Below are 24,118 nucleotides of genomic sequence, written 5' to 3'. Positions count from 1 at the left end.
CAGTGTTCCATGCGCCAGGAGCAGTTTAGTCATGCTGGCCACGTGACCCAGAAAAGCTGTCTGGACAAACGCTGGCTCCCTTGGCCTGAAAGTGGAGATGAGTGCCACACCCCATAGTCAAATTTGACTGGACTTAACCATGCAGGGGTCCTTTACCTTTCACCTTGCTGGAGAAGTTAGTTTTGTTGTGTCAGAAATGTTGTCTTCAGTGACACCTGTTGAGGAAAATAACATGAATTTACAAGATGGTCTCCTGGACATCTGGCTTCTTTGCCCCTTCATGCTTGATGACAACATTGGGCACCAGGGACTCTAGAGATCTGTGTTTCTGTGCCCCTCCTGACACGGATGGAACCAGTGCTCCCCCCCCCCCCGCCCCAAAAAAGTGTTTAGGGGTACTCTCATTTTCCTACTCATATTGAAATACTGCCCCTCAATGAGGCCAAGCTTAAGATTCACAAAATGTTTAGTGGTATGCGTACCACTGCATCCCCCCAGAAAAAAGCACTGGATGGAACCTTTCCTTCTGCCTCCCACTTTGCTCTGCTTTTCAGAGGTGGCAGAAAGGACCCACCTACCGTATTTTTCGCTCTATAACACGCACCTGACCATAACACGCACGTAATTTTTAGAGGAGGAAAACAAGAAAAAAATATTCTAAACGAAACAGTGGATGTATGATTTTTGTGGTTCATGCTGTGGCCACAGACACGTGATCTGACGGTGAGTTTGGGGTAGCCCAATGCAAAAATCCTGAGAATCCATGTGGATCCATGCTTTGTAACCATGTTTTTGCGCCATTGCGGCCCCATGAAACAGTGGGTGCGTGTGTGTTTTTTGGTGCTGGCTGCAGCCATGGACATGCTATGTGATCTGATGGTGAATTTGGGGTGACCCAGTGCAAAAATCCTGAGGATCCATGTGGATCCGTGCTTTGTAACCACGTTTTAAGTGGGGAGGGAAGGAAAAGCACTCAAGGGACAAGGAACACGCGTGGGGTGGGTGGAGAAGGAGCTTTTCGGCGAGCTAAGTGGGGAGGAGGGAGGGAAAGAGCACTGTTGCTTTAAAGGTATACATAAGGTATTTGCCCTGTGCCTGGGGTTTTTTTCCATTTAACAGTTTGCCGCCTCTTCCTTCCGCTCCTTGTTTTGAGGCAGAATAGATTTGAGCAAGTGAGGAGGACTTGGATTGCAGGGGATTCGCCATTAGCTGTGTAAAAGCGCTCCTGCTTGCAGCCTTCTACTTTGTACACGTGGCTACTGGTATCAGGTTCAGTTTGAGAGATAAGCAGCCACCAGCAGCAATAGAATGGAGCACAAAAAAGCGGTAAGGGCACTAGGACCCAGACAATGCTCAAATCTATCCTGCCTGAAAACAAGCTGCAGAAGTAAAAAAGCACACTCCAGCTCCCGTCCCCAGCGGATCAGCTGGGGGGGGGGGATTTGCATAGTTTTCCCCTCTCCCTCATCCCTTGCCTTCCCCAGCCTTTTTTTTTTACTTCCTGGTTTTCACTGCGTTCGTGGCTCAGAGCTCGAGGTTGGGTTTTTTTTTGCTGCTGGTTGCTTAATCTTTTCCCTTCCCAATCCAACCCCTCCTGTGCCCTGCCGTCCCTCTGCAGCCTCATTGCTCCGTTTAGAGCAAACGTTGCTCCGTTTAGAGAGAGACCTTTGCTAGCTGAGGCTGCAGCAGCTGTTGCTGACTACGCAACGCTTTTAAAAGCGCCTGCTGGCGTTTAACCGCCTGCCTCCTTCCGGCTCGCTATGGCTCCCGTCTGTCCCTCCTCCCGTGTAAGCGGCTGCTTCCCGCTTTGCTGCCATGGCTCTCCTTCACTCCCTCCTCCCCGGCTCCTCCGTAGGTTGCTTTAAAGCAAGCAAAGCGAGAGCCGCGCAAAGCGGGACAGACGCTTTGCTTGACTGACGGCAGCCAGGGCTCCAGTCCAGTGCATTCGCTCCATAACACGCACAGGCATTTCCCCTTACTTTCTAGGAGCAAAAAAGTGCGTGTTATAGAGTGAAAAATACGGTATTTCTGCAGAGAGACTTTGGACACTCATGTGCATGTACAGTGAGCCAGGATGTCTGGGCATAATGAGTAATCATTCCCATGATGCCCACACACCCCAAGCAATACAGGTATGGGAGTGTCTGAGACATTCCAATTGCCCCTTCATATAAATGGAACCCTTGTCTGTCGTCATCCCCCTTTCATCTAGTAAGCTATGAGAGAAGGATTGAGTGTCAAACCCATATCTACAGTAAGTCCTGCATATAAAACTTATTCCTGATTTATTTATTTTTTCGTTTCTCCATTCAGGTATTATGAAGCATTCCCACCTCTTTCCAAGAAACCTGTTTGCCTGCAAGAAATTATGACAGTGTGGAATAAATCCAAAATTTGTTCTTACTCCAGCTCCTCATCTTCTTCTACTGCCCCAGCAACTAGCACAGATACATCATCTCCAAAGGATTATATTAGTGAAAGTGAAATTTCCAAAGAGAGAAATGGTAACAAAGTGCATGCCACTGTCCATGAGAGAACCACACAGAAAAAGGATAAAGATGAAAAAGAGAATAAGTTTGGAAGTAGCAGTGTTGAAGATAAATCTGTTTTATATAAAAAGCAAGTCCGACATAAATCTGAGGGAAAGATACGCCCGCGATCCTGGTCTTCTGGCTCCAGTGAAGAAGGTTCAAATTCTAGTGGTAATCAAGGTGAACTAAAGGCAACCACAAAATGTGTTAAAGTCAGGCATAAAACAAGGGAGGTTCGGAGTAAAAAAGGTCGCAATGGACAAAGCAGGCATTTGGCAAAATTTGGTGAGAAGTCTGAAAGAAAAATTCATGGTGGCAGCAGCAGTAATGGATCTATCAAACAACTCTGTAAAAGAGGTAAACGGCCATTAAAAGAAATTAGAAGGAAAGAAACTGGGAACTACGAGAGAAAAGAGCTATATTTTGATAGCAGAAATGAGAAGGAATATAAGGAAGAGCCCTTATGGTATACTGAGCCAATCACTGAATACTTTGTTCCCCTGAGTAGAAAAAGCAAGCTGGAGACGACGTACCGCAATAGGCAAGATGCATGTGATGCAACTTCGGAGGCTGTAGAAGAATTAGCTGAATCGGTGCAAGGTCTCTGCATTAGCAACAATAATATTAATAAAACATACCTCGCAGCAGGTACTTTCATTGATGGCCATTTTGTGGAAATGCCTGCAGTTCTAAATGAGGACATTGGCCTCACTAGGACCTCAAAGTGTTCTCAACCAGAGGACGATACACACTCAGATGGCGTTCATCTGTCAGAACTAACGCACTTCTATGAAGTGGATATTGACCAATCCATGTTGGATTCTGGTGCCTCAGGCAAGATGGAAGGAGAGAGTCGGATTTTGAATATGATTCGGCAGAAAAGTAAAGAGGGGACTAATTTTGAGGCAGAATGTTGCATAGTGTTTGATGGAATGGAGTTGCAAGGGGAAAGTGCAATATGGGCAGATTCAGCCACCTCTGGTGCTGAAGGGTGGTTCTTACAAGATCTTAGTAATTTAGCTCAATTTTGGGAGTGCTGTTCGTCTTCTAGCTCTGGTGATGCAGATGGGGAAAGCTTTGGAGGAGATTCTCCTATTAGACTTTCTCCTACTTTAGACAGCACAATGCTTAATTCTCACATGCTTGCAGGCAATCAAGAGCTGTTTTCAGATACTAATGAAGGGTCTGGTTTAAATTCTTTTTCAGTGTTTGAAGTGCAATGCAGTAATTCTGTCTTACCATTTCCTTTAGAAAAATTCAGTTTGGGAAATGAAAATGCAGATTCTAGTAGCAATGTTGGTATGTTTGGGAAAACACAGTCTAGATTGTTAATATGGACCAAAAATAGTGCCTTTGATGAAAACGAACACTGTTCTAATTTATCAACAAGAACTTGTAGTCCATGGTCATACTCTGAAGAAACACGTTCAGACAATGAGACTTTAAATATTCCATTTGAAGAATCCCCTCAATTTAACTCGGATGAGATAAATTATGTAGTTCCCAGAGTATCTTCAAGTTACATAGATGAAGAAATTGTAGATTTTTTGCAGGAGGAAACCTGCCCGGAACAGACTAGACCTTTAGGAGAAATGCCTACCTTAGTTTTTACAAAAAAATCAAAACTAGAATCTATATGTGGTATACAATTAGAACAAAAAGCCGAAGATAAAGAATATGAATCTACACAAGTGTGTAGTGACAGCAGTCCACATGAAGATGACTATGGCTCAGGGGTTATTAAAGACATCTGGACAAATATGACAGACAGAAATTCTGCAGCAATTATAGAAATAGATGGTGTAGAAGAGGAGCTGTTTTCAACTGATGTAAATCATTATTGCTGTTGCTTAAATGACACAAAGGTAGAAATTCTTCAGGACCCTAACAAAGCAGTGCAAAGATCAGAATATCATCTGTGGGAAGGACAGAAAGAGAATTTGGAGAAAAGAGCTTTTGCTTCAAACAATTTATCAGAAGTGGATTGTGGGGATTATACTACACCCTCCAAACCATGGGATATTAACCAAGATAAAGAAAGTTCATTTATTCTTGGTGGTGTGTATGGGGAGCTCAAAACTTTTAACAGTGATGGAGAGTGGGCAGTGGTGCCGCCTAACCATCCAAAAGGAAACTTACTACAGTGTGCAACTTCTGATGTAGTTACAATAGCTGGTACAGATGTTTTCATGACACCAGGAAACAGCTTTGCCCCTGGTCACAGACAGTTATGGCGACCTTTAGTATCATTTGAACAGAGTGAGCAGTTGAAGTGTGGTGATCGTGGATTAAATAGGGGTTTTTCATTTATCTTCCATGAAGACTTGTTAGAAGCTTGTGGTAATTTTCAAGGTGAAGAGTCTGGTCTTGAATATTCATTCTCTTCCTTTGATTTGAATAATCCATTTTCACAAGTTCTTCATGTAGAATGTACATTTGAACCAGAAGGAATTGCATCCTTCAGCCCTTGCTTTAAACCCAAATCTATTCTTTGCTCTGATTCTGATAGGGAGGTTTTTCGTCCTAGAATATGTGGTGCTGGGAGAACACAATACAGAGCTATACGAATTTCTCCTAGAACTCACTTTCGCCCCATTTCTGCATCTGAACTTTCTCCATGTGGTGGAAGTGAATCTGACTTTGAATCAGAGAAAGACGAGGGGATTATCCCTGCCCCTTCACAGACTGAAGTGTTTGATGATCCACAAGCAGATCTTAAGCCACTGGAAGAAGATGCAGAAAAAGAAGGGCATTATTATGGCAAATTGGAACTTGAGTCTGGAAAGTTCCTTCCTAGATTAAAGAAGTGTGGAATGGAAAAGAGTGCACAGACATCTCTGGATTCCCAGGAAGAATCATCTGGAATATTGCTGTTGGAAAACGAGAGTTCTTGCTTAGAATGTGGTATAAAAGACCTGCAAGACGTGATGGCTGTGGAAAAGCCTAGCACTAGTTGCAATGTTGTAGAACCACAAGAAGAGGAAGACAAGTCTTGCAGTTGTGGAGATAATTCATATGAAGATAATCTTGTTACTTCAGCACATCTGAAAGAGGTATGTTCTTGAGAGATGTATTCTGTACATTTTTTGTATAATTCAAAGATCTAACATATTTCAGAAAAATGGAACCTTAATGCCGTCACAAAAGGCATGTTGGCTTTGAATTACATTAATGTGTTAAATAGGTTGTGATCAACATTGTTCACACATGTAAACTCAAAGATACTCAAGAAAGCAGGAAGAGGAACATGAGAAAGACAGGGTTGGCATCCGGACTGCTAAGAGAACAAACCTCTCTCAGTGAGCAAATACAATACCATTTTCTTGCAACCTGCTGTCTAACCCTGTTGGGCAGGGTATAGCTGTTGCACTATATTAAGAACCTGTGTGAATATTCCAAGGTGTTCTAAAATGATTGTTCTATTCTTGTATTATGCTGCTTGTTGGAAGAATTTGACAACCTGCCTAAAATGTATAGTCCTGATCCAACTGTTATGATTAATTTTTTTATGAAGGGTAAAAGATAGGGGATTTCAGAATTTATCCTCCAGTCATGCTATATAATCTAGCAACTGAAAGGCTGGCTTGAATTTGTGACTTTAAAGTACCGTATATACTCGAGTATAAGCTGATTTTCAGCACATTTTTTATGCTGAAAAAGCCCTCCTCGGCTTATACTCTAGTGGCGGCGGAGGAACGAGAAGCAAAAAGGAGCCCTTTGGGGCTGCTTGTTCTTCCTCCACTGCTGCCCCCACCAGCCTCTGCCTCTTAGCAGCACCCTAGGTAGGCAGGGGGGCGGGAGGGGCTGGGGGGAGAGAGAAGCCCCCTCTGCTGTGTGCACATGTGCACGTGCGTGCATGCACTCTGGCCCACCAGGAGGTTTGTGGTGTGGTGAACCTGCTTATACTCAAGTCAATAAGTTTTCCCAGTTTTTTGTGGTAAAATTAGGTGCCTCGGCTTACGGTATATTCGGGTCGGCTTATCCTCGAGTATATGCAGTATGGTATATTTTAAAATTAAAATTTAAAGCATGAATTATTAGCTGTTTTTAAAAATGGCTGCTCTTATCAGTATGAGGATTTTTGAGGGCCCCAAGCCAGAGAACTACAGAGCAGCGGAATGAATGCAGCACACATGACTTTCTACCTGTCATCCTCAAACAGGGATTAAATGTGAACTGGGATCCAATTCAAACATAGGTGTTGATCTCAAGGCTGAGCACAAATACCTTCTGCTATTCTCTTCTGTTTCTTGGGAAACAGACTGCTTTGAATCTGGGAATAAGCTTCAGTGGGGCTGATCCCTCAGTCAATGCTGCGTGAGTGTAACTGGTGCTATATAGTCATTCTATCAAAAGACACAAACTTTGCAACTGTAACTTTTAAACAACATTTAAACGTATTTTGGCTACAGATTAATCAGTTAGCAGAAGTGCAGTTTAGTGCAGTGTTTTATCTCTTAATCTAAAATGCAGTTATTCTCAAAACAGTTCCCTGTATTGAATAATGATCTTCAGAAAATAAGCTACAATCAAGCGAAGCAGTGCTGGTGGGAGAAAGCTCTTTATACGCCACTCTTTCCTGCATCACAGTTTGAAGGTAGCAGCATCTTTTAACTTACTTAAAATGAATTGAACACTTTATATCTGAGCAGAAATAGAAGATGAATGCAATTGAGCATGTACCAAGTTGTAACCATTAAGTACCGTATGCCAAACATACTTTTGGAGGGGAATTGCCACTCACCTACTTCCCATGCATTCTTACCACTGCAATAGTGTTGTGAGCTTACAAAGTAGTTTCTGGCATATTAAGAGTGGTCATCTATATTTAATCTTAGCTACTATCTTTTTTTTAATAAATATTTATTAAATTTTCCAGTTTTATACAAACACAAAAGAAAAAAGAAAAAGAAAAATATTAAAAACAAATCAGTTTCAACCACAGTTTTTCCATAACATGTTTCTTTGACTTCCTCATACCTCCCCTTCTTGTTTTCTAGTTCAAATTGTTAATCCAGCAAATCCTAATCTCTTAACATTCCTTTTAATTAACACCTTATTCTCCAATCAGCTTTTTAAATTTTATGACTTAAACAATTTTAATCCCAATTATTTTTATCATAACAGCTAGAGACCACATAAGTTCGATCCAGCATCTTTCAAAGTTCATTAATTTTATAGTATTTCTGTAAATAGTCCTTGAATTTCTTCCAATCTTCTTCTGCCGACTCTTCTCCCTGGTCGCGGATTCTGCCAGTCATTTCTGCCAATCCCATACAGTCAATCAACTAATCTTAGCTACTATCTCACAACTGAAGTGGCGAGTGCCGACAGAAATGAAGCTACAATGGGACTAATGAAAAACATGAGGGATGTCTGCATGCTAAAGAGAAACTCTGGGATGTTTCAGACAGGGTCTACAAATTATGGCTGGCTGTGAAGTCCAGTCCCCCCAGGAGAACACAACAATATTATAAACATTTTATCAACACTGTTTTTTTATTAGCACTGTATTGTCTGATTAAAAACTGAAGTTGCATAGCTAAGGTTTTATGTAGGTTGATGAACACATGCTTTAAAAAAACCCTCTTGACTTCTGAATAGCTGCACTGCTTTTTACAGTTCTCCTTCATACGTCAAAGACCGTATACTCAAATGTTTAAAAAATGTTTAAAAAATAGTAAAGTGAATGTTATTTCTAGTATAAGCATCAAAATATGGGGAATTTTGGATTTTGGCTTTTTAATTTTTAATATGTATGAATGCCCCAGTATTTCACGGAGTTGTATGGCACCTTAGAGACCAACTTATTTTGTGTCATCACTACCATCTTATGCAGCATACCTACCTGGGAGTAAGTACTATGGAATGTAATCGTGCTTTACTTCCTTCTACATAGGTTCTACATGCAAGACATACTGAGCTTTAACTAACAATTGTGCTTCAGTCAGCTGAAATGCAACTTTTAGCTTTTAATTAAAAATGAGCAATCCTACAAAGGAATGTTACCATTTAAACTAGCTTCCTGCTAATCCAAGAAAATGATAGAAATATCTAGCCTCTGTTTGATTCATTTCCACACTTGGGTCTTTTTTGTTCTCTCTGTGCCATTGTAAGCTTTACAAGCCCAAAGAGAAAATTATGCCCATCAGTGGAGCAGTTTAAAGAAGCTCCCATTCCGGCTCATGCAGCTGAGAAGTGGGTGGTTCAAGAAAGCCCACTTCTCAGCTGATCAAGCCCCCTGCCTCCAGCTTGAGGGTCCCTCAGCGGGGGCTTCATTAAACTGCCCCACTGAGGCGCGGCAGCCGCACACGCTTCAGCAGAGCAATATAAAGAAGCCTCCTTCCTATGCAGTCCCTCTGGGATATGAGGGCCAGAGCTCGATGGCGGTTTTACCCAGTGTTTATTGCAGGTGAAGCAGCCATTGCTCTCTGGCCCTCATACCGGTCCCAGCCCATGTATTGATACAACGCCCAGGCCTAGTGTACACCACAACCACTCACACATCACAACCACACAAGTGCCCTCACAATTAAGATTAGAAAAAGCATTTTAGTTCTTTCCAAACCTGATTTGGGAGGTAGGGGTGATCCTCCTGAAGAGTGATTAATTTTCCCTCCCCAGCTGCAATCTTGAGGAAGATCTCCCCCGCGCGCACACACCAGTTAGGCTTGGGGAGAAACCTTCTCTTGAAGCCAAGTTTTCACCCTAATTGGGGTGCAGAGGGGCTACAAATGGGGACCATAAAATGATTATTAAGACTTCTGTTGAACAAGCAGGCCGAGGGATGGGGGGAATGACTGAAGAGGAATGGAGCCGAGTTGGAATCCTTTGCTCACATAGGACTTGATCTTGCCCCTGGTGTTACTCCTATGAAAAAGGTGTTAACAAGAATTCAAACACTTTCTTAGTGGAGCACTTCAGATGGCTGCCGCCTCTGTCTTTCCCAAATCTCAGAATAAGATTCCAGTTTGGCAGCCAATTGCAACACATCACCAGGAGTATATAAGCTTTGGCAAGGGAAGATCACTCATACATCATGCTAGGACTCTCTCTGTCCAGAAACACATGACCATACAAGTATGAACTTGATAAAAAGGTGCTTTGTGCAAACACCAAACCACCAAGGAAGATAGGAAGGGTAGATGGATAACTCTTGTGCTCTCAGACCCTTTACAGGTACTCTGCTTCCGAACTCCAGACACACACATGCACCAGGAATCCCAAATCCACTGCAGCAACTGGAAGCTGAAGGACAAGCCACCCTACATAGGTAATCTGGGTGGGTGGTGGGTAACCAGGGATTTGGTGGTCCATTCCTTAAACTATGAGTCCTGAGCATCCTCCATCTGTTCCTTATAAGCATCCCAAAATGTGCAGAGTACGTGCACCCATGGCCAGAAGGTTTTCCTCTCCTACCCTAGAACAGAGTTTTTCAACCTTTTTAGGTCCATGGCTCCCTTGACCAACAACATTCTTTCTGCAGCACCGCTCTGAGACTCAGTAGCCCAGTTATGTCACCCCTTGCCTGCAGAGCTGGCAGCCCCTCACCCATTTTCGAACACCCTCCCTTGTGGAGTGTTCCCTCAGCCTCCTCTTCTCCCCTCTCCTTGGAAGTCCTCTGGGCAGCCCAGTTGATCCCCCTGCCCAAGGAGAGGGGCCTCCTCACACTGCCCCACAGGGGCCTGGGAAGCACCCCCTGGCCAGCCCCAGAGGCACCATTCACCTGGGGAGTTTGTAGCCAGAGCTGCTGCAACAAACAGCTGTAGAAGCCTTTGGGAGGCAGAGATATGGGAGGGCACCAGAGGAGGGAGGGACAGAGGCCAGTGTTGCCCATGGCACCCCTTACCATCATTCAAGGTACCCCAGGGTGCTATAGCACAGTGGTTGAAAACCACTTTCCTAGACGGAACGTCTAATCTGGATAAAAGATTGGATAACACTGGAAAGAACAGACATTTTAGACCTTGAGAGTCATTGTAACAGATTTGGATGGCATGCCTTTCTCGGTTATAATAAAGCTAAAATGCATAGCGGATTTACTAGTCACATTCTCTATTTAAAGTCTGGACCAGATATCAACCTCTTATTGGAACCACAAACTCCATGGTGGATATCCCCGTTGGAAGCACATGCTGTTAAAAAATTGAACATGCAGAGACATTGGGCCTCATCTAGGCAGTTAATAACAGAAGACCAAGGCCAATTAAAGTTAAAACCATACCGGGAGATAAGGCAACATTTATCTGACTGGCTCCAATGCCATCAGCTGAATAGTGTTTTCCAATCAGATATTAAAAGAGATTTTGGCAAAGAAGATTCAAAATTCCAATTGACAGTATTAAAAAAATAACACGAAACTTGTATCCAAAATGTATGATTTCCTATTGGAGTGAGACATGAAGGATGAACAAGTAAAGGAGGCTCAAATAAAATGGGCCCAAGACATTGGCAGGACTATATAGAACAGTGGAAGAGGCTATGGCAAGTGGATATTAATTTCACAGCCTGCTACTGTATCAAAGAAAACTTTATAAAAATGTTCTTTAAATGGTACATGACACCAGCCAAGCTCACAAAAATTTACAAATTAAAATCTATCTTATGTTGGAAATGCGGAAAGTCTGGTGGAGAGGTGAAAAGATTAAAACCTTCTGGGGCATAATACATGATGAGTTAAAAAAAATGCTCAGGATCTCCATAGAAAAAAACCTGAGGCATAATAGGGAGTGATATCCCACAGAATAAGAAAAGAATTTTTTATATGCCACTGTAGCCGCCAGAATAGTTCTAGCCAGCAAATGGAAAGACAAGACAGTATCCTCTAAAGAAGAATGGTTTTATAAACTAAGTGAATACATAGAGTTGGCAAAATTTACAGCAATTATAAGATCTCAAACAAATCAAAATTTAAAATCAGAATGGAAATGCATTGAAGAATACAAGGAAAAATGCTGCTCTGAAAAGAATATGTTAATATGCATAGATTAAACGTGTAAAGTGGATGTGTGAATATAAATATATGGTTAGCAAGTATAGATTAAGTATGTAAGTATGTAAAGTAAAGGTGAAAATAAAATCAGAAAGGGTTGTAAGAGATAAAGATGACGTTTTTTGGAAGGAAGTCGATCTGTGGTGGAAGGAGGTAACGGGGATGGGTAAGGTGTCTTGTTTTAGTTTGTATAGGTAGCATTTGTGTATTTGTGGTATCTGTACGTCTTTGTTCATATATATTTTTCCCCTCAATAAAATATTAAAAAGAAAATCACTGCCCTAGAATATAGGAAGAGTCTAAACTGACTGGAGAATCTTCTCATACTTAATAGGTTATAAGACTGTCCAAATCCCAGCGAGCTCTCATCATGCGCTGGAAAAAGCAAATAGTTATAATTATTATTTATATTGCACCCATCTGGCTGGGTTTCCCCAGCCACTCTGGGTGGCTTCCAGCACATATAGAAACATAATAAAATGTCAAACATTTAAAACTTCCTGATACAGGGCTGCCTTCAGATATCTTCTAAAAGTTGTGTAGTTCTTTATCTCCTTGACAACTGATGGGAGGGCATTCCACAGGGATGGTGCCATTGCAGAGAAGGCCCTCTGCCTGGTTCCCTGTAACTTCACTTCTCGCAGTGAAGAAACCAGCAGAAGACCCTCGGAGGAAGAGCTCAGTGTGCTGGCTGAATGATGGGGGCAGAGATGCTCCTTCAGGTATACTGGGCTGAGGCCATTTAGGGCTTTAAAGGTCAGCACCAACACTTTGAATTGTGCTCGAAAACGTACTGGAAGCCAGTGTAGGACCTTTAGGACTGGTGTTACATGGTCCCAGCGGCTACTCTCAATCACCAGTCTAGCTGCCACATTCTGGATTAGTTGTAGTTTCTGAGTCACCTTCAAAGATAGCCCCACATAGAACTCATTGAGGTAGTCCAAGTGGGAGATAACCAGAGAATGCATCACTCTGGCGAGACAGTCCGCGGGTGCCGGCATGTCGGATGGAGCTGGTAGACAGCTGCCCTGGACACAGAATTAACCTGTTCTTCCATGGACAGCTGTGAGTCCAGAATGACTCCCAGGCTGTACACCTGGTCCACACCCACCTGCCCCACAAAGGGAAGTGCAACCAACTTCAATAAAAGCCAAGCAATCCACTCCACTTTTTCTTAATGCTAGCAAAACTTGTAATGTGTTCTCCCTTGCAGGATCAGAACCAGGTTACATTGAAACAGAACAGTCGCAGGAGAGAGATACTCTACATTTGATGAGTAAGTACTTTGCCCAGAACAATGTTATCTCCAATGGGTCTTTCCAAATACTGACACCAGAAGAGCTGAGAGCATTCTTGTTTGAAGTAAAAGAACATAGGCAGTGGCATCTAGAATAAAAAGACTCTTAAGTGTTGGCACCGTTTTTCATTTACTCATTACTTGGGTCACAGCTAACGTCTTGTAACACCTTGCCTATGTTTCTCTTGTCTCCTCAGGCAATCCGGCAACCATCCTGCATACACAGAAGCAAGAATGCTCTTCGCAGAACATGACATGCAGACCACAAGGGATGTCTACAGCTTCAGCAACCGCCAGTGAGAAAGCAGCTTTTTTCTCTAGACTAGCTACCATTTTGTTCCTACAGGGTTTTGTGCTTTGAAAGCTGAATGACGGGCAGTGTGGCAAACAGGTGCAACTGCACTTGGGGAAGTCTGCACCAGTGAACCCCTCTGGCTGTTAACAATGTTTTTGAAGGCAGAGGACTCCTGTGGAAACAAAAATATGGCAACCCCCGCTCTGTGGTACTGTCAGGCCTCACTCCACAACTGATATTGTTCAACAAAATCTGTGACTGAATTGCTTTTCTTATGGTGGCTAATCAGTTTGGGAAGCCTTTCCCCTTACTGGTCACCTCAGATGTCTTTAGAGGACATACAGTGGAAGGGATTATCCACAACAGCCCACCTGGGTTGAATGTCTGTATCTTGCCTATGTTTGTGTCTTCTGTGTGTCATTAGTTGGTGGACATCATGAGCACTGGCATAGCCGGACCATAAAACTGGCCTGCACAAGAAGCCAGAAGAACTGATACTACACTGTAAGATACAGTGGACCCTCTGGATACGAATTAAATTAGTTCTGGGGGTCCATCCGCAACCCGAAAAGTCTGTAGGCAGAGGTGCTGCTTCTGCGCATGCGCGTGGTGCAATTGAGCACTTCTGTGCACATGTCAAGCGTGCAGAGCACTTCTGCACATGGTGAAACCTGGAAGTATACACTTCCGGGTTCACCACGTTCGTAACCCAAAAGTTATGTATCCAGAGTGGTATGTAACTAGAGGGTCCACTGTATTAAAATAAGATGTAAGAAATAAAACATTTTAAAACCATGGTTCTGTTTAGTCACTTGACCAATTGAACTGATGAGAGATACCTCTGTTTCCTTCACTAGCCTCTGTTGCAGTTCTGCTTGTCTTTTGACATCTTAATTGACCAAACTGGATACTTTTGTTTAAAACATAATAAAGACACTATGCCACTGAAATGTAACTTTAACAAAAACAAAAAACCTTTTGTAATGGAATTCTGTTTTTCTGTCTCCCCCTTATCTGAAATACAACTTTGGAAGAATGCTGTACAAATGTCAAGAGAGAGAATAGTATTGGAGAATTTGCAGATGTGGAAGAAATATCGCAGTGTGAAGAACATCTTCTAGATTTTAATATGGTAAGCTTAGCAAATATTTCGCAATAGCCAGCGCAACTGGAAATCAGTTCTAAATCACATGTGGAACCTCAGTGAGTAGAGGAGATTCCCCATTTCAGAAGTCTGCCTCTCAGTTTGTGGAGAGGGGCAGGGAGAAAGAAGGCTTACCAAGCTAGTCCCTGCAGAAGTGTTCATATGAGCAGAGTGCCTGAAGAGGGCTCAGCAGGCACTGAAGGTTGCAGAGGAGCAGTTGCTGACTTTCCTTTTCAGACACAGCTTTTCACATCATGTTGAATCCTCTTATAGATGTGATGGGCCCTAGAGGGCGCAGTGAAAAGTGGGGAGAATGAAAGTCCCTATTGTGTGCATGTAACTCTCTTTGGATCTCAGTCAAAATGTGTAATCATAGTGCAGTAACACTGAGATTTAGCTTTTCTGTATATAGGATTACTATACAGTGGTACCTTGGTTCTTGAACGTAATCCGTTCCAGAAGTCCGTTTGACTTCCGAAACATTTGAAAACCAAGGCAGGCACCCCAGAAACAATAGCCGACAACCGCATCAGATGTTTGCCTTCCAAAAAGGTTCAAAAAGTGGAACACACACTTCTGGGTTTTTGGCCTTCGGGAGCCGAAATGTTTGAGTACCAAGGCATTCAAGAACCAAGGTTCCACTCTACAATGTTTGAATGTTTATTTACTAAGGGAAATTTTATTTTCTCTTTTGCAAAGCTGTCTTCTACATTTTAATTTCTTAAATCTATAGGTTTCTTCTGTACATGAAGCAAGGTGTGCAGATCCCAGAAGTTCTGAAACAAAATCAAATGGCATTAGGAAAAAGCTATACTCCAGTGACAGCCCCAGCTCTGAAGGCACAGCATCAGAAGGTGGAAATGGATGGGCAGATCCTTGTGAAGAGCTTTTCTCTCGAACTCAGCTATAAAAACTGTGGAGTAAAAAAAGTATGGTTTAAGAATAGCATGAGATGGAAAACTCTTCCTGAAGGTCTGTGACTCAGCAATGAATTGATTTTCCCTTTGGGTTAATGGATTCAGAAGTGTATTTATCTTTCTCTTCTTGATATTTTATTTTCAATAGTTGGGAACATTGTCCCATTGAAGGCTTTTTTTCCTCTCCCTCCAAACTGTTAGTTCCTTGGCCATTTGAACCTAGATTAGATTGTGTTGTCAAATCAAGAATGGATGTGCATGTGATTTGTCATGGTAGTATCACTGCTCTTTTGCATCTTAGCTGCAGTTATTTTTATTTTTAACTGTAGCCTTATCAGTATTACTATCTAACTAGCATTGCAGTGTCCACAGCTATTCAGATATTTTATCTTTTGGCTTTTAAGATTTGGGAGATAAATACTTAACACTGTAATCTATCAGTGCCTTTCTGAATGTGAGAGGACAACATGTGTGGCTTGTCCAGTCTTTAAGATCTTCTAACTTTGGAGTAGGAAAACTAGGGCTGTGCTTTAGAGACTTTCAGAAACTGTGTTTTCTATTCTAGGATCTCTCCTCTTAACTCGCATATAAACTAACACAGTTGAAACTATTGTTTGTTCTTGCTAACTGAAGAAGCCAAGGATTTTTGCAGGCCTGGGAAAGAAACACTATTTTTTTTTCTCTTCTTCCTTCCCCCTCATTTCTTCTCTGTTCATCTCTTTCAGGGCTCAGTACTGTAAAGTAGATGATTAAAAACAAAATGACACTATGTCCTGATTCCCAAGCACACTTACTTCAATGGTACTTAGGTGTAAGTGTAGTTTGGGTTGCACTGTTAAACCCAATGGATAAATTTAATGGATGATGAGCTTTTTCACAAGCTGCAAAGATTTTGCTTGAATAACTAAAATAATCTCGAATTCAGTGTTTGGTAATTTATAGGCGAAGGATTAGTGTGTCACTCAAAACAAATCCTGTGGCTCCTGCAGTTGGCTACTATTGTGGTTCTAATTTAGTAAATCTTGTAGCGATCTTTGTGTCCTGAGAGAATGTTAGGAGTAAGTTGTGTGTTGTGGGTGGGAGTGGGGAACGTGATGACGACTTACATGTGTGATTGCAGTAGTGATTGTTGCTTTATGTGACCTGCTCTTAAAGTTTATTTTAACATAGTCAATGCATCTGTCAAGTTGTAACTGTGCAAGACTATCAACTCCTTGTGCTACTAACGTATTATGCAAATCATAAGAGCCAGGAGGAGCAATATTGGTTTGTACCATTTCATAGTTTTTAAAAAAAGATCTATACAATAGCAGCATGTTTAAGACATCAGAAAGTGCAGAAAGTTTACTATTGACTTGAAAATGCTAAGCCATTACTTTTGATAGGCAAGAAACTCCTAACAATTATAGTTGTTTCAAATATTAAGCTGAACTGGCTTTGAAATTTTTATTCTGTGCTAGTGAGCTGAACTAAATTTGAGTTTTGTTGCCTTTTCTTAATTGATAGTACATGACTTAAGATCTAGGGTATCAACACCTTGTAAGATTGCATGTCTCCTTTCTGTTGAAACTTTTACTCCATTGGCTTGGTTTGTACTTTCCAGGGAAATGTTATTAATAACTGCTTCTAAGCTACATTATTTTAGCATTCATACAACAAATCTTTAGTGTGTTTGGGTTTTTTTCTTATTTGAGATTTGGGATAAGTTTTTATATATTTACTTTCTTCTGGAGCTTCCTTAAAAAAAGTTGTATAGCACATGCACTGAGAATATTGTCTGTCAACATGAAAGCAAAAAGAGCGAGACTGATAAATCATAATGATTAACTTAACTAGTAAGTCATTATTACAATAAGAAATGACCAAATGGAAATATTGCAGTGGGCGAGAAGAACCCACACTTTTTAAAACTCAGCTTATTTAGGTAGATCTCAGTGAAAGGGTTGTTGGTTACATTATGATTTAATATTTTAACACCTTTGAAAATGTACATGTTTCATGTGTGGGCAATAACAAATAATATTTATTTGTTCCATAATTGAATGGAGAAAATTCTGAAGCTTTCCAGGGAGGAGGTTGACGTGTGAGTTTGTGTTTTGTTTTTTTGCAAGGATAATTTAAAAGTGGAGATGCTGAAATGCACTGTGGTCGGAGGCGCATTGCATATCCATAGCACTGAAGGATCAGTTTTTCATTCCTGGGCTGAATTGTTTCTACTTTTTTGCTTCAAGTGGTTGTATTGTTCTGATTTCACATACACCAGAGTAACTGAATTTGTTTTTTGTGGAGTTACTTAACACCAAATAAAAAGATAAAAGGACAGCTTTGTTGCTTTGCCTGTTAATGTACAAAATCCCCACTCGCTATGAGAAGCAAGGCTACATAGGTTGAGAGCTCCTGGGCTTGTCTGTGGTGGGACATATCCCTGTGTTGGATTAAAAAGTCAGACTGCAGCAATTTTCTTGAAGGTGAGACAAAGGATGCAGGCATAACCCTCCCAAAGAGAGAACTCAACAGCCTATGTTGAAACAAAGTCTTTGGACAGGAGAGGCAACCTAGGGCCCAGGGGCTGGATGCAGTCCAATTGCCTTCTAAATCCAGCCCACGGACGGTCCAGGAATCAGCATGTTTTTACATGAGTAGAATGTGTGCTTTTATTTAAAATGCATCTCTGGGTTATTTGTGGGGCATAGGAATTGGTTCATATATTTTTTTCCAAAATATTGTCCGGCCCACCACATGGTCTGAGGGACAGTGGACCGGCTCACGGCTGAAATAGGTTGCTGGCCCCTGTCTTAGGATAGCCTAGACACAGAGCCGAATACAGCACTCAAAAATGGTGCCTGCTTCTCTTCCCAAAATGCCCAGGCCAACAGAGGAACAAGATCTTTAAGTATACAGCGGTAGCTCAGGTTAAGAACTTAATTCGTTCCGGAGGTCTGTTCTTAACCCAAAACTGTTCTTAACCTGAGGCACCACTTTAGCTAATGGGGCGTTCCGCTGCTGCCGTGCCACTGCTGCACAATTTCTATTCACATCCTAAAGCAAAGTTCTTAACCTGAGGTACTATTTCTGGGTTAGCGGAGTCTGTAACCTGAAGTGTTTGTAACCCGAGGTACCCTTGTACAAGAATTCGTGTAAGGAATTCTAGCAGCTTACCAAGAAGTCAACAGCCAAATGGGACAAAAATCTCTGAAACCTTTTGAGTAGGGGTGGCCTCTATCACTAAGCTATATCACAATATATGAAATAAGGATGGAGCTATGTAGAGGCACTGGCTGGTTTTACGGTTTTCCCCACATGGTGATTTTGCATGCATGCATGTGTGCGTCCACCCACATACCATGATTCATGATATATTGCCAGGTCAAAAATTATGAAAAGGATATCACAATATGGACTTCAAACCAGTTTTGTATCATATATTGCCTATCCCTACTTTTAAGGGCCAGTATGGTGTAGTGGTTAAGAGCGGTAGTCTCGTAATCTGGGGAACTGGGTTGGCGTCTCCGCTCCTCCACCTGCAGCTGCTGGGTGACCTTGGGCCAGTCACACTTCTCTGAAGTCTCTCAGCCCCACTCACCTCACAGAGTGTTTGTTGTGGGGGAGGAAGGGAAAGGAGAATGTTAGCCGCTTTGAGACTCCTTAGGGTAGTGATAAAGCGAGATTTCAAATCCAAACTCTTCTTAAGTAGCAAATAGTTACGTGAAACACTAAAATAGAAAAGATATTGCTAGAATTGCTATTTATGATACAGACTGGGACAGTATTAGATTAAAGCCTTGAAATGGTAGTGGGAATTTTTGACATAACATGTGCACAGGGTTGTTCCCGAGTCACAAGATAAAACACTTGCTCAAGACGTAGTGATCAGTTTTGCATGTTACGTGTAGAAGGGGAATATAATGTGGCACCTGTGAAGCATACATAAACTGACAATGGTCAACCAGTGCTTGTTTTGCAAAACTTGTCACCTGAAACCCTGAAGCATCATCAAGAACTGAAACTAGTGGCCATCAAACTGGCGGAAAAATAAATCACTTACACCCCTTTAAACTGATGATCCAAAAAAGTGGCACACTGCATCAAATTTAAAGGAGCTACCTGAAAATTGTAAGATGAACAACAAAGACGGAGATGAGGAGGAAGAACAAGAGAGCACCAGGAGGAAGAATGGTTGCCGCACTGTGGACCCAGAGGTTACCAAACATTTTGGACCAGTGGACACATTTTAAATTTTGAGAGCGCTCTGGGCACCACTCACAAAATGGCTGCCCTGGGGCATGGGTGGTAGGCAGGAAATATTTGGGAATGCCTTGGTGGCTGAAATGAAGCAGAAATTACAGCCTCCGCGACTTAAAAGGAGACTGGATTTTAAATCTGATTTAACTGAGCAGGATTTTAAATCTGATTTAACTGATAGCCTCCTTCCAGTGAAATTTAAATATACCAAAGTTAAGGAAAAGAATGGGAAACAAATATTGTATATGTGTAAAATAATGTAAATAAATTGAAACATTGGCAGGCTTATACAGCACACTTGCAATCAGCAAAAAGTTGGATAACACTAGAAGAAGAATTGATGAAGTATGTGTATGGAAATGCAGAAGGAGGAACCAGAAGAGGGAATGGAGGGAAGTCATGAGGTCTAAAGAACCTCAAAGATAAGGTTTTGAAATGTTTTTGGGGATGGGGGTTGTTTTTTGTAAATTGTGGAAATTAATTGTGGAAAAACCAATAAAAATTTAATTACATTAAAAAAAATTAAAAAGATGATTCCCCCTTCACTTCTCATTTTCCTCTGAAGCCCCCTAGCCTCATTCTGTGCCCCCCCCCCAATTTATGTGGTTTTTCACCTGGGCGCCCCTAGGAATATCCTTGGGGGGCACCATGGGACCATGTGGCCCCCGATTGGGAAACACTGATTTACTTGGTCACTAAGAACCCTCTGCATTCTGGGTGTAATCGCTCAACATCTTTCAGGCACAACACCCACACACAGCCCTCAGAAACCTTACACACCTGAGCAATAGGCCTAGCATCCATGAAGCTCTCTACCCACACCAAGATAGATTTTTCTAAAGACGTTTAAAAAAGTTTTTTTAACCAAGCATCTGGCTCTCCCTTCCATGCACTTGAACTGTTGTGTACCAAAGCAGGCACTGGATGCCTTGCTGCTATTAGCATTATCAATATTTTTATCCCATTCTTTAGCCAAGACAGACTCCTACAGCAACTTACAAATAAATATTGACCTCTCAATCAATGTTACACAAAATAATTTATTGCTATGTAAATTTGTGTAGGATTGCTGCTGAAGGACAGCCATTTTGTGGCGGCACACCAACACTTCATCAAAATCTCAAGCCCACCCATGTGTCCAAAGATAAGGAACCCTTGCAAAATCCCACCAGTGGGCCTTTTCCCCCCTTTGATCCTGTACCCACTGCAAAGGTTTGTTACCCACCACACTGCTTGGTGTATATGCACAGAAGGGAGCAGTTGGCCCAGGAAGAGGATGTGGAGAATCTTAGGAGTTGATTGAAAATATGTGTACATCAAGGCATTGATAGTTTCAAGTTGTTACTTTTTGAAAGTAATTAAACTAAGCACAACTATCAGTTTGTGAAAACTTTTAACTGACAGTTGAAAGCCAGTTGGACAAATTGATTTGGTTTTAAAGCACTGTTATCTTCTGGAAATAGGAACAATATCTGGAACAAAGATTCTAAGAACAAACAACTAATTGCTATTTAATGTAATATTTTATAGTGCACACACTCACTCTCTACTTTGCTCTTTTTGACATTTAAAATAAAGTTTAGAGCGGCAGAAAAGATGTCACCCCTCTGATTTTCTTCTTTACCCCTTTGCAAGTAAGGGAGATGGCAGCATGATGGCGTTTCAGTACCTCCAGCCTTTCATTCAGCATTTCAGCAGCAGTTACCTTATCTTCAAAGTCCCTTAACAGCAGTGTATTCCCAAGCAAGCCGCACTTCTGGTAAAGCCTCTGATTGTCCATTCGCAATTTGTCCCTAGCCTGTTTAGTCTTTGTTAGAATCTCTCTCCTTTGGGCCACTAAAGCCTCAACTGCCATTAGTTGAGACCTTTGGCCATGATTCTCTGCTTCCACAAACTGCAGTTTTTCCTTCACTTGAGTAAGAATTTGCACTGTGTTGGTTATCTTTTTCCGGAGCTTCATAAGCTCCTCATTGCGCTCTTCAATCTTTTCATTGTAGGTTTGGTTCTCTATTTTCAGTTGCTCAAAATCTATTAAGTGCAGACCTTCTGCTAACTCTTCCATGGCTTTTAAACTTGCATCAAGCTTTTGGATCCTGTGTTTCAGCTTTATATTTTCCAGTCGAACCTAGCATGATAAAAACTGAAGTGAGTCTACACATATCCTACCCAAGGGTGCTATTCAACTAAATAGTTGTGCAAATGCAAGGATCACCTCTACCACACGACTTCCCCCACCCCTGTCTCCTCCACATACAGCTCACTTTCCCCAAAATCTGTTCCAGGGAATTTAAGGAAACCCCAGAACAGGTAGGAGAGGCATGGTGGAAAGTTAAAATGTTAAAAATGGAAATTACAACATGCACAAATATACATTTGCTACAAAAAGAGAGAAAACCCTTGCTGGGATGGAACCATAGACTTAGTGCTACTTGGAGTACAACCCAAAGGATTTAACTCGAAGCAGATTTGAAGAACTCAAGGAATGGAACAGAAGCAGCCACAACTCCCCTATTGACTGTATGTGGAACAGTTGACTTGGGATGAAACTCTTCCAGGTGAGAAACTATTATGGGAGGTGATTGGGGTTGGAATAGGAACTGTCGGGAGCTTATGTGAACTCTGGATCAGTCTTTACCAGCCGTAACACCTATGAATAAACCTCAATAAAATTGACTTTTAAAATAGTTCAGACTACAAGATGCTCAGGAAGTTGCCTCTTTTTTTATCACCATAAGTTTCTATCTATAATAAGCCTAAGCACATGTGATGGAAATAACTACATAGGCTTTCCTTGTTTACCCGTGGCCCTATTATTGACTACAATGGTACCTCGGTTTACAAACTTAATCTCTTCATGAAGTCCGTTCTTAAACCAAATCCATTCTTAAACCGAGGCGCGCTTTCCCTAATTAGGCCTCCTGCCGCCGGTGCCCTGCTACCGTTTGGCTTCTGTTTGTAGACCGAGGTAAAGTTTGCAAACCGGAACACTACTTCTGGTTTTGCAGAGTTTGTAAACCCAATAGTTCATTAAAGGGCTGCTCATAAACCGAGGTACCACTGTACTATTACTATCAGGGTTTACAACTTGGTTTTGGTATCGTTGCTCTAACATGGGTAGCCAATGTTGTGCTGTCCACATGTTGATGGACTATGACTTCCATCAGCCCAAACCGTTGGTTATGCTGTCTGAGGCTGCTCAGAGGACACCATATTGCCTTATCCCTCCTCCACTGGAACACGAATGCAGAAGCAGTTTTAAAGCATGGAAGGGAAGGGCAAATATTAACTGTGCATCACACCTGAAATAATAAACTGCCTAAGCTGATAAGACCGTAACTTCCAGGGGAGAATTAACTAGCTGCACCACAGTCTCCTGCCAGTGAGGTGGCTGGAGGGGGCCGAGGCGTTTGTTTGGGTTTTGTCGTTAATGGGTGAGGGGGAGAAGCAAGGCCTGTCTGGGCAGGCTTCTCCGGGCAGGTCTCACCTCCGTCATCTCCCTTTCCTTGCTCTGCTCCCGGGCCTGGATCTGGCCCACTCTGTCGATAGCGGCTTGCTTGCTCCCCAGCCGGCGCCCCACGGTGTAGACGGCCACCTCCATCTTGAGCGCCTGGTGGGCCTTCCAGGCGCCCTCGACCTTGGCCAGCTTCTGGCTGCAGGAGAGGCGGGCGTCGTCGATCTGCCTCTGGAACCAGGCGGCCTCGTCGGCCTGCTGGGTGCGCAGCTCCTCCAGCATGGCCAGGTAGCGGCTGTAGCGCTGCTCCTTGTCCGAGATGTGCTGCTCCAGCTCCTGCCGGACGCGCTCCTTGCTCTTGGCCTTGTTGAGCAGCTCGCTCAGCTTGCTCTGCAGCTTGGCGTTGTAGTGCTGCAGGCGCGCCCGCTCCACCAGCAGCTGCCGGTACTGCTCGGCCAGCTCCTGCCGCCGGAGCTGCTCCTCGGCCAGCCGCTGCTCGCGCTGCTCCTCCGTCTCCGCAGCCGGCGCCTCCTCGGCCTCCCAGCTCCCGGCGCTGCTGCCCACCTCCAGAGACAGCCCGCTGTGGCGCTGCAGCTCCAGGTCCCGCAGGCTCAGGCTGATGCGGCGCCCCAGGTCCACGCCCGTCAGCAGCGGGGGCGGCTCCAGCAGCTCTCCCGCCGCGAAGGTGACCTCGCTGGGCAGCGCCACCGACACGGAGGGCTCCACGGCCTCCTGGATCTCCGGGACGGGGGCGCCGTCAAGCGGGGCCCCTTCCTCCGCCGCCGCCTCCTCCTCCTTCTCCCCCTCCAGCCCTCCTTCCACGGAGCCCGCGCTCTGCTGCTCCGCCCCCGCCGCCTCGCTCGCTTCCTCTTCGGAGACCGGCTCCTGCGGCTCTCCTTCGCCCGCCGGCTCAGCCTCCGCCGCTGCGCCCGCCTCCTCAGCCCCCGGCTCGGCCTCGGCCCCGTCCGCCGGCGGAGGCTCCTCCAGGCCCGAGGCGGGCGCTTCCTCCGGGCCCTGGGCCTCCCCCGGGGGCTCCTCCGCGGGTTCAGGGGGCGCCTCCGGGGGCTCCGGCGGGGGAAGCGGAGCTTCGGCAGCCGCCTCCCCGCCCGCCGCCTCCATGTTCTCCGTCTCCTCCATGGCTTCCCGGCTCCGCGCAGCGGCGTCTCCGCGTCTCCACAGTAACCGCTCCGTGGGCGGGCACGGCGGTTGCCAGGGGAAACGCGGACCAGAGCTTCGAAACTCGATTGGT

The 24,118-nt window shown here is 43.5% G+C and overlaps 2 protein-coding genes across 15 annotated transcripts in view; one reads left to right on the top strand and one right to left on the bottom strand.

The window, feature by feature from the left end:
* KIAA0232 overlaps positions 1-17,498 on the top strand; it is a 47,904-nt gene extending 30,406 nt beyond the window's left edge. For 13 of the 14 annotated variants that reach the window (XM_083624424.1, XM_083624419.1, XM_083624422.1 and 10 more), the window contains 7 exons: positions 2,314-5,584; positions 7,020-7,128; positions 9,700-9,804; positions 12,737-12,799; positions 13,018-13,116; positions 14,150-14,247; positions 14,993-17,498. In XM_083624424.1, coding sequence (XP_083480550.1) covers positions 2,314-5,584; positions 7,020-7,128; positions 9,700-9,804; positions 12,737-12,799; positions 13,018-13,116; positions 14,150-14,247; positions 14,993-15,169 — 3,922 coding nt within the window. In that variant the 3' untranslated portion in view covers positions 15,170-17,498. Of the gene's footprint in view, positions 1-2,313; positions 5,585-7,019; positions 7,369-7,829; positions 9,805-12,736; positions 12,800-13,017; positions 13,117-14,149; positions 14,248-14,992 lie in introns of all 14 variants that reach the window. The other variant, XR_014550913.1, reaches the window with a different exon arrangement.
* A 3,404-nt stretch (positions 17,499-20,902) lies between these two features.
* CFAP184 (cilia and flagella associated protein 184) lies at positions 20,903-24,006 on the bottom strand (the record flags this gene model as incomplete). Its single annotated transcript, XM_083624213.1, has 2 exons — positions 20,903-21,543; positions 22,903-24,006. The coding sequence occupies 2 exons, from the start codon at positions 24,004-24,006 to the stop codon at positions 20,998-21,000; spliced, it is 1,650 nt and encodes a 549-aa protein (XP_083480339.1). The 3' UTR covers positions 20,903-20,997.
* Between the last annotated feature and the right edge of the window lie 112 nt (positions 24,007-24,118).

The sequence above is a fragment of the Podarcis filfolensis genome (assembly GCF_964270895.1).
Source record: "Podarcis filfolensis genome assembly, chromosome: 7".
In the NCBI taxonomy this organism is placed as follows: Eukaryota; Metazoa; Chordata; class Lepidosauria; order Squamata; family Lacertidae; genus Podarcis; species Podarcis filfolensis.
The sequence above is the reverse complement of the archived record's forward strand: the minus strand, read 5'-3'. Positions and strand labels throughout refer to the sequence as shown.